Source organism: Acomys russatus, chromosome 2 (genome assembly GCF_903995435.1).
Source record: "Acomys russatus chromosome 2, mAcoRus1.1, whole genome shotgun sequence".
Classification (NCBI taxonomy): domain Eukaryota; kingdom Metazoa; phylum Chordata; class Mammalia; order Rodentia; family Muridae; genus Acomys; species Acomys russatus.
This window is the reverse complement of record NC_067138.1, coordinates 70644950-70654544: the sequence shown is the minus strand read 5'-3', so window position 1 is coordinate 70654544 and position 9595 is coordinate 70644950. Positions and strand designations below refer to the sequence as shown.

The following is a 9595-nucleotide window of genomic DNA, read 5'->3' as shown; positions in this document are numbered from 1 at the left end:
GGGGGGGGAGAATTATAATGAAATGTCTATGTTTTCCAATGGACTTAGGCAACCCTTGTAAAAGGGTCATTGGACCCCAAGAGGTTGTGACCCACAGGTTGAGAAATGCTGACCTAGTAGTTTGTGTCTACTCTCATGCACCAGCTCTATTAAAACTCATCTGTGTAGCCTAGAAGAGCTAGTTTTGCCCTGGACTATGCATGTGTCACGAGGCTGTATGTAAGGGCATTGCGGCCCTGGATCAACTTGGCTCTGGGTTCTAGTCCATCCTCTAGCCCCTGTAGGCAAGAGGTCCAGGTCCTTCCTTGGTACCAGGCTTTTTCTACATCTATATCTTTTGCTACAGAGGAAGGGAAACAAAGCCACAAGCGAGAGATGGGCCAAGGCCTGAGAGGAGCTCTGTTTCCCTCCTGCTGCTTCTTCAGCTCTTCCTTCCAGCAGCACCTAAGCCTTGCGATCCTGCTGTCACCCTGCCTGGGGGGGGGGGGGGGACGGAGGCATTCACCCCTCTTTCATCCACCCTGGTGCACCCACTGAACGGCGGGGTGTAGCAGGGCAAAACAAAGGAACTGACAGGTTGCTTAGGCAGCCAGCCACCCCACTGAGCAGCCACCCCACTGAGCTGCCAACACCACAATGTTAGGGCCAATCAGGCTTCCGTAGTCTCCTGCTCTCTGCTGCTTGCTGCCCCAGGACCTTACCCAAGTCACCTAACTTGCTTCACTGTCCTCTTCTGAAAAATGAGGGCACAGGCCAAGATCCTCAGAAGCATGCAGGCTAGCAGAACCACCCCGCCCACATACAGCACTGTCCATGGCTCCAGGGTGGCCTGCAGGAAAGAAATGTATCCATTGGGATGACAGTACACCTCCCAGGCTAGAGACCAGGAACACTCGAAGACCAAGAATGAGAATAACACCGGCCTTTTTATTTGTTCCAGCACTTGTTTCTGGGTGGCCGGAGGGCACTATGCTTTCCCAGTTCTCTTGGAGGGACACCCCACCCAGGGGGTGCCAGATTTCTGCAGCATCTCCCTAAGGCCTTGTCAGTACTAGAAGGTCCAGCTGCCACCACTGGTTCCTGGGACCAGCAAATGCCCTGAAACTGTAGGGTGGCGGCCACCCCCTACAGGTGGCCTTCGCAAGGCATTGGTTAAGATATTGCACTTGTAAGTTAAGAAAACTGACAGGGTGAGGGCTTCCTATTACAGTTCATGTGCCAAGCGTCCAACTACTGTTTAAATAAATAAAACTCGACAGGGGAGGGTCTGAGCTGTGGGCCCCAACAGCCCCCAGGACGGCCCCCTGGAGCCCAGGCCTGGGCCTCCTGTCACTTCCAGCCAGTTCTCTAAGGAACTTGGTCAGCGGGAAGTCTCCGAATCTCCAAAGCAGGGGAGTCACAGCTCCTGATCTGCTTCCTCCAGGGCCCCTGACCTGCCAGGGCCCTTGGTCCCCTCGTACTGGGGCCTTGAGGACCTGATGCTCCCGGTCCTCTTACTCCTGTAGTGGCCTGGGCCTCTCTCAGTCCAGGCCTCGAATCCAAAAGTCCATCTGTCTGTCTGGAGACATAGCCTCTGGGGGCTCACTTGCCCCCTCCGTCACAGGGGAGGGAGGCGGGTGGGTAGCAAGCCCACTCCGCTTGGTGTGAACGCTGAGCTGGAAACTGGTGGTCCCTAGAGTGGGGGACTCATCTTCTTCTGGTTAATGAGGTCCAAGTAGAGGTCAGAACGGAGGAAGCGAGGGTACGAGTCCTTTTCCATCAGCCCAAAGATACGTTTTTGTGCCAGGTCAAAGCAGCCTCGAGTGATGCTCTGAAGGTTTTCCTTGGTGTGTTCTCGTGTGTAGGAATCCAGGTTTACCTATGGAGTCATAGAAGGGCACGGTCAGGGATGCCTGGCTGGAGACCAAGTACCAGGGAAACAGTGGGGCCACTCCGGCCTCTTCTGTACCACATGACATTACAAGGGGCCATAGGACCTGGTTTAGCGGAGTGCTATTGGGTGGCAGGATTTATGACATCTGAAAACTCCTAGGGTCAGGCTGCCGAGGGTCACGGGATAGCAGCCTTGAAATAGTTGCTCAGGGACATTGTCCCTCCAGTTTTCTATACACAGGTGAGAAGGTGCTTTCCTCGAAGCTGTAAGAACTATACCTGAGTACCCACTCACAGAGGACACTTGAATGGGCATGCACTTCTCTGATCAAGCTAAGACCCTCTTCATTTTGTGTGTGGCCCTGCATATGCGTGTGCACGCTTGCACGTGGAGGCCAGACTATAAAGCATGGCTGTGGTTTCCTCAGATACTATCCACCTTAACCTCAGGATCTTTCACTGACTTGGGGCTCACTGATTAAGATAGACTGGCTAGCCAGTGTGCCTGAGGGAGTGAGTCCTCCTGTCTGCCTCCCCAGAGGGTATTACGAGAATACACCACAAAAACTGGCTTTTTTGTTACATGGGTTCTGGGCCTCCAATTCGGGCCTTTATGCTTGCAAAGCGAGTGTACTTGGCCCCAACTGAACTAATGCCCCAGCCCAGACTTTTAGAGTGAGGATAATATCTGGAGCTGGTTGAGCGATCATTGGTAAATTAAACACACAAGCTCACCCATAAAGAACTCAGCATGTACCAGGCACATAGTAGGGCCTAGCCAGGCCATTTTTGTTCCGGGCCAGCATGCTGTTCACTCGCTCACCTGGCTGACTAGACATTAGTTTTCCCTTCTCAACAGAAAGGTTCCTGAGTCAGGGGCCTTACCTCCTTGCAAGCCTGGATGGCGATGAATTCAGCAAAGATCTTCTTGGCTTTTGCTGCCATCTTGGACTGTGATTTGACCTTCTTGAAGTCCTCGCAAGCCAGCCAGAACTCAAGGTTCTCCTCACTGAACTCAGTGCGAAGGAAGGCCTGGAACACTTCTAAGCCATCTGTGAGAAGACCAGGTCAGGGTGAGAGGCGCAGTCAGCCTTGCCTGCCCTTAGTAACCTACAGTGTACCTCCCTCCAAGAGCCTTGACACAGTGCATGATGGGAACTTAGCAAGAGTCCCCCTCATGGACAGCAGTGGGGCACTTGGATGCGGTCCTCCCTGTGAGTGTGTTGTTTTGGGCCCTGGCCTGGCTTTCCTCCTACCCATGCCTCAGTGTCCCCCTCTGTAAACTAAGGGTTATCCATCCAATCCCTCCCAGAGCCCCGTGGAAGATGCAGTGTGTGGCAGGCACACTTGGCCCAGTGGGAGCCCTCAGTACGTGGACATGTTTGCCTTTATTCTAAGAATATGGTCTGAGCACACAGGTCTCAACGGCTTCTGGCAGGCAGGGCCAGCTCCCGCAGGCAGGGCCAGCTCCCACGGGCAGGGAGGGCCTGGCAGGAGCCAACCCAAAGCCCAACTAAGGGCCCTAGTGTGCCCTGCTGTTCTCTAACAGGAGAGACACCTCCCGGGGACCAGGAGAGACAGTAAAGGCACTTCTGGCGGACCCTCTCCAGGTTGAGTTATGGAAAGAGGGGTGGAGTAGTGAGAAAGAAGGGGGCAGGGGGGCAAGGGGGGGAGACAGGGTGGCTGGTCCCTACTCACATTTGTGAAGCAGCAGCTTTTCCAGGGACTCGCTCCACTTGAGGGCTTCCTCCGAGGTAGGCCTGAAGAGTGAGGGTAGGAATGCGTAAGGACCTCCAGCTCCCACCAACCTTGCCTGGCTTTCTCCTCAGAACCACTACTTCTGGAAGGAGTTGCTTGCTGGGCACCAGCCTCCCAGAAGCAACAGTTTGCACTGCCTCCGTAAAGTAGGATCCAGTGGACAAGGCCCCTTCCCCAACCCTGCTGCCCCATCCTACTTTTCAAAAGTCAGTGATCACCAGAGTCCCTGGATGGCAGAGGGGTACCTACTTGAAGGACTTGGTTGTCTTGTCTGTCTTGCTGGCTGGCTGGGCCCCTGGAGATTCATTCCGCCGCCTGAAGATAGCCAGCTTATTCTTCATGTCCTTAGCTCTGGGGGGGGGGGGGGGCAGAAGCAGAGAAGAGGGTTGATGAGCTTGTCCCACACAACCCGGCAAACTTGGGTTGCAGGAGGCCCGTGGGCTGGAGCGAGGGGCACCTACTCCTTCATGGTGTGCCGCCTCTGTAGGTTCCCATTGCGTGTGAGGTACATGCCTCGGAGCATCTCGGGAGAGTCCCCCACCTTGAGACTCAGGATGCTGTGAAGTGCGCACCCTCTGGCTCCTGCCTCCCCACTGGGTTCCTAGGCTTCAGCAAAAAGTGGAGACTGCAGAGGGCTGGAGCTCGCACACTCGCTGTCTCTGGAATCCTAGCTGGGATGACTGGACTCCAGCACCAGCCAGGCTGGGACTCAGACAGGCGGAGCCAGGAAATGGGAGGGACCAGAGGGGGGGGCGGGGGAGCAGAGAAAAACAGCCCTGCCGGCCAACCCTGAGAGGCAGCGTGAAAGGGGCATGTGTTTGCAAAGGACAGCCCCTGGGGCCAGCCTCCGGCAGAAAGCCAGACCCAGTTATTTGTGACCCACCTCCCTTGTTGCCATGGCAACGAGGGGGGCAAATTGTTGGGCAGGGAAAAAAAGGAGGGAAGGAGGCTCTGCCCACCAGGGTGGCAGGACTGGCTATTTTTAGCCAAAAACCATTTTTAGCCAGGCTGCTCCTCCCAGAGGCAGATTTTAGCTTTCAGGAAACTGCTGGTGAGAAAAGGGTTAAAGGCTCCTCAACTTCATAACCCTAGCCTGTGGTCTCCAGCCAGCTACTGCAAGCTTCTCACTGGTATTGGACAGGGCCATCCGTTAATATACAAGAGGCCCCAAAAGAGGCTGGGAATAACCTAAAGTGTAAATACTATAAACTTGGGGTGTGTAGGGGGAGGGCATTTGACTATTTACTTAATTTCTATACATATTTAGTTTTGTGATTGAATATTTTTCTCATTTTAACTTTGGTCTCTATCATTCTGAGATGTAAAATGCTGGCTGAAATCAAAGATTTAAATAGAGAATTCACCAAAATCGCAAAGCCAAGAGGCTTAAATAATTAAACTTTCTAGATAGTTTGTGGCATTTCTCCAGAAGCTCTTCAAGCCTAAATGCCCCTGGACCCCTGAGACCCTGTGTGGCACTATAGCTGGTGGAGGCTGGCAGCTCAGCTCTGGAGACCCACAGCCTTGAGATCAAACCCATGTTCCCCACCCCATCCCTGCCTACTGTGACTAGCCCCCAAACTGCTCTGAGGGTCAAGCTCCCTGTTCATCTAACAAGGATGATACTCCTGCCACCGGCTGGGGTGCTCAGGACTTGGGGTGAAGGGGGGGTGTAAAGATAAGGCAGCCTGTGTACAGTGCCTGGAACAAAGGTGTTAGAACCTAAGCAGCTGCAGTCACACCTGTCCTGGGGGTTAGGAACAGTTGGCCAGAGGTGGGCCCTGGCTGTAGTAGGTTCTAAACCAGTGAGAAAAGGCCACGGAGTCCAGACACCAACAGCAGGCTGGCTCTCCCATCCTGGTTCCCACTCCCTTGCTACAGGGCTTGGATGAGTAACTAAGCTCTTCATCAGTCCGTTTCCTTTTTTGTAAAGAGAGGAGATGGCACATTAAAAGGGGCTTGCAAAGTAAGACTAAATGGTAAAGCTTGAGTTGGGTCATCTACGCAATGCACACGGGAGCCAGCACAGTGAGCACCAGCTATTGTGTTCATATCAGATGCACAGAGTCCTGTCTAAGCCTTGAGGAATGCGAACACCAGACGTTCAAAAGACCACGCCGACTTTTAAAGGCAGCTACGGTGTGTGGCTGTGGGGCAGTTCCGAAACTCTGGACACCCCTCTTCCCCCCCCCCACCGTCATCTAAATGCTCTCTCCTGGGTACCACCGGCAGCAGCTCTGGCATTGTATGGACACCTCCCCCTTCCCCTCCCATCTGCCTAAACTGCAGCTAAACAGGGAGTGTCCGTGCAGAGAATTGCTGTTTGTGTGTTTCACTGTCTCTGGCTACAGACTGACAGAAGCCCACGGTTATTGCTAAAAACAGGAGAGGGCATGGAAGCTGACATAATGGGGCTCACAGACCAGTGGACTCTAGCCAAGGGCTGTGCTAGGGAAGAGGGTCACTAAAGGCATCCTGCCCCGGAAGACTGCTGTCCTCTTAGCTCAGTAGCAACTCCTTATCTGTGGGTGCTACTGAACAGAGGGGCAGCCTCCCTCTGGGTGAATGTGTTCCCACTGCAGGGGTGGGGGTGGGGGCTGCCCCACAGACGTCTCCCTGTAACTCTGCCCTCCAGTCTCCAGGGACTTAAGCCTGAAGGTTTGAGGAAACCTAATGAAAGTGAACCTCCTCCTCCCCCTCCCCCACCCCCAATCCCTCACAACCCAGAGACCTTATTAACTGGCACCAGAAATAAACCTTCACAAGGGTGGGGAGCCTGGATTGGCTTGGCCAGGAAGGCTTGCAGAGCCCCCTCCTGGCCATGCAGCAGACTATTAGCTTTCAGGAACTCCAGAGAACTGTCAGTTCAGTTCGTATGCCAAGAACTTTTCTACATTGCAGCTTGGCTCAGAGGCCAGGCTGGGCCAGGTTTACATGGTTCCTGCCTAGCTCTGAGAAAATAAACGTTCGAGACCCTGATGATTTATCCTGGGTCTTCACTATCTCACTGTTCCTTAGTATCTGTTTGGGGGTGTGGGCGGGGCTGGAGTGCAATCCTTGCTTCCTCCCATGGGGGGGATGGGGGGGAGGCCAGGCTGGGGCAGGAGAGAGGGATGCCAGGAGATTTCCTGAGCAGGGGAATGACAATCAGAGCCCTCCCAACCTACATGTTCTTGCTCTTTCTCTTCCGGGAAGCTTCGTCATCATCGCCGAGGTCAGGCCCACTCATCTGCAGAGAAAACAGAAATACACCGCTGTGTGGGTATGCAGGGGCTGTGGCCCAAACCCAGGACACGGGGCTCTCTAGCAGCCCAATAAGCCCAGCGCTCCATGCCTGGCAGAGCTCCCAGATCAAGTGGTCGGCTCCTTCCTGGTTTGCTGGGGGACAGAAGCAGAGGGACAGTTGTCACTGGGAATGGAGCATCACTTCAGATGTCCTGGCTGGCAGGTGGACAGGGGCTCCAGACGGGCTTCTGCTGGGTGGTTTTGCCAGCCACTGGCCCTTTCTGATCTTCCATTCCTCTGTTTCCACAAGCAAGACCCTGATGGCTATAGCTCAGGACTCAGGGTCTAAGAAACCTGAGAGCGCCCCCTTACCCTGAAGCATTGCAGGGCTCGCTAGTGCTCTTGGGACCACATCCAAACTCCATCACACACCAGAGTATTCATCACAGGACCTGGCACAAATTTCACGTTAACACTAGTTGCCACACTGTCACTTGATCTCCAGGCCAGCACCTGTTCTAAAAGCCTTCTCCTCTGTCCCAGCCCCGTATAATTTTTGCTCTATTGTCCTCACTCTTGGGAATTCTCCTGGCTAGCCTTCCTCTGAGATCCAGCTTAAGGTAAGATGTAAATTGAGAGGCTTTGGTCAAGCGGTTTGGATGCCTCTGCAACCCAGGACACCTGCTGTGCCCTCTATATCTCTTTTAAGGTCCCTGCCACACCCAAAGGTCCCCTCTGCTTGACTCTTGAGTTTCCCATGGGAAGGCTCAACTAGACTGGTCACCTTCGTATGGCCAGTGTGGTAGGAGCACATATTTGTCAGATGAATACATCCTAGAATGGGATGCAGCCTGGGAAAATACATCCAGGAGTCCTCTCTGCTGGATCCAGGACCTCCAATGTCATCCCTAGGTCCCATTGCTGCCTGCAGATCTCACAGCCTTTGCACAGACTCTACCTCCTGCATGAGAGGCGCTCTCTCCTTGTACCCTCCATCTCCTCGTTGCCTCATACTCTTCATCTAGCTTCTGTCCCATTTATCCTCCTAGAAAGTCTATAAGTAAACAGAGGCTCTCTGTCACGTGCCCAAAGAACACTAAGCATTTAAGTGACAGAATCCGCCTATGTAAATCAAGGCCCGTCCAGCAGAGGGCGCAGCACTCAAGTGCCAAGATGGCTCAAGATGACCGGTTCCAGGGAAAGACTCAGGAAAGGCTGCCTCCTTCCTGGATCAGTTGCCATGCCAGAGCAGGAAACTCGTGTGTGTACGTGCACCCAAGGGTACACACACCACGTGGTGTGGGGCCAGCCCCGAGCACATGTGCTGCTTCCACCAACTCAGAAGAAGATTTGTGGTTGTTTTGGTGACAACAGATCCCTAGGGTCAGTCACCAGCCAAAACAGGCAGAAGATTCACCAGGATGGAGTCTTGGTCCCCAAACATGGACAGCCTTGGTACCCAAGGGTGCTCAGTGACCTGATGTCACTGCTGTCACCCCACAGAGACATGGTCTGCAGCTGTGCTAGCCTAGCTCAGCAGTGCCTGGAGCCCCCACCCGTGGGAAAGGGCCACGGAGCTGGGTTTCCTCCGATTCTAACCTCAGCTTCCGCACTTTATCAGTCTCACACAATGGGCCTGGGGACTGCTCCCGCCAGCCACCACCTCCCAGTCTCCTCACTGCTGGGAAATGGGTTCTTCCTTCCACCACTGGAGGTGGGGTGGGGTCATCTTCCATGGGGACTCAGCCTAGCCCAGAAGCTCTGAACTAGGGTCTCTTAAGAAACCTCAGCACTAAAAGGGGCCAGGGGACTTCAATCAAGAAGACCAAACAACAACAACAACAACAACAAAAATGGAGACAGAAAGGCAGGATCGAGCTGGAGAGATGGCTCAGAGGTTAAGGGCACTGACTGCTGTTGCAGAGGTCCTGAATTCAATTCCCAGCAATCACATGGTGGCTCACAACCATCTACAATGTGATCTTCAGGCATGTAGGTGTACATGCATGCAGAACAATAAATAAATAATTCTTAAAACAAAGGCAGGATCCTCCTGGACCCTAGTGCTTCTCAGATATCCTCACCGGCTGCAGCCTTGGGTTTTTGGAGGTACCAGCATGGCCCCCAAGATCCTCTTCTTCCAGTCACAACAAAGATGGCCAGGGGCCAGCTTGCAAAGGGACAGTTCCTTCTACCTGTCTCCTACCCCTCCTCCATGACCCTGCCCTGATGAAAAGTGACAGAAGTATGACCCCAGCGTCCCTCCCTGAACTGTGGCGGGGGATCCCCAGGGTCTGCCTGGCCTCACCCTGCCACCTCTGGGACTGAGAGCTCACAGTCTCTTGGAATAATAACTATGATTCCTATTGTCATTACTACTCTAATTACTGCCATGATTAAGAGTGTAGCTTCTAAACAGCCTGGATTTGAATCCTAGCTCAATCACATATTAGCTAATTGACCTTAGATGTGTTCCGTCTGCTTCCTTTATTGGTGAGATGAGGGTCACATCTGGATACACCTCATGGGACTGCGGTGAGTCAGCAAAGGCATAGAGGTGGGCACAGGGCGTGGCTGTCGATATACATCAGCCATTGCCAGTACTATGGACCAGGCACTGTGCTGAAGTCTATAGATCTGTTTGAAGCTTCACAATTCCAAGCGCCATTTGCTACTATTTTTTCTCAGCTTCCAGATGAGGAAACTCGGGCTCAGAGCAGTATAGCTTGCCTGGGCTCTT

General features: G+C 53.5%; 1 protein-coding gene across 4 annotated transcripts in view; it reads right to left on the bottom strand.

Annotated features, from left to right (window-relative positions):
- Positions 1 to 583: 583 nt before the first annotated feature.
- LOC127203986 (regulator of G-protein signaling 3-like) overlaps positions 584 to 9595 on the bottom strand; it is a 30718-nt gene continuing 21706 nt past the window's right edge. For 2 of the 4 annotated variants that reach the window (XM_051162944.1, XM_051162935.1), the window contains exons 3-7: positions 6798 to 6859; positions 3880 to 3981; positions 3571 to 3632; positions 2758 to 2924; positions 584 to 1858 (exon numbers count right to left, since the gene is read on the bottom strand). In XM_051162944.1, the coding sequence (XP_051018901.1) occupies positions 1673 to 1858; positions 2758 to 2924; positions 3571 to 3632; positions 3880 to 3981; positions 6798 to 6859 (579 nt within the window). In that variant the 3' untranslated portion in view covers positions 584 to 1672. Of the gene's footprint in view, positions 1859 to 2757; positions 2925 to 3570; positions 3633 to 3879; positions 3982 to 4091; positions 4338 to 6797; positions 6860 to 9595 lie in introns of those variants that run through there. The other 2 variants (XM_051162960.1, XM_051162952.1) reach the window with 2 other exon arrangements.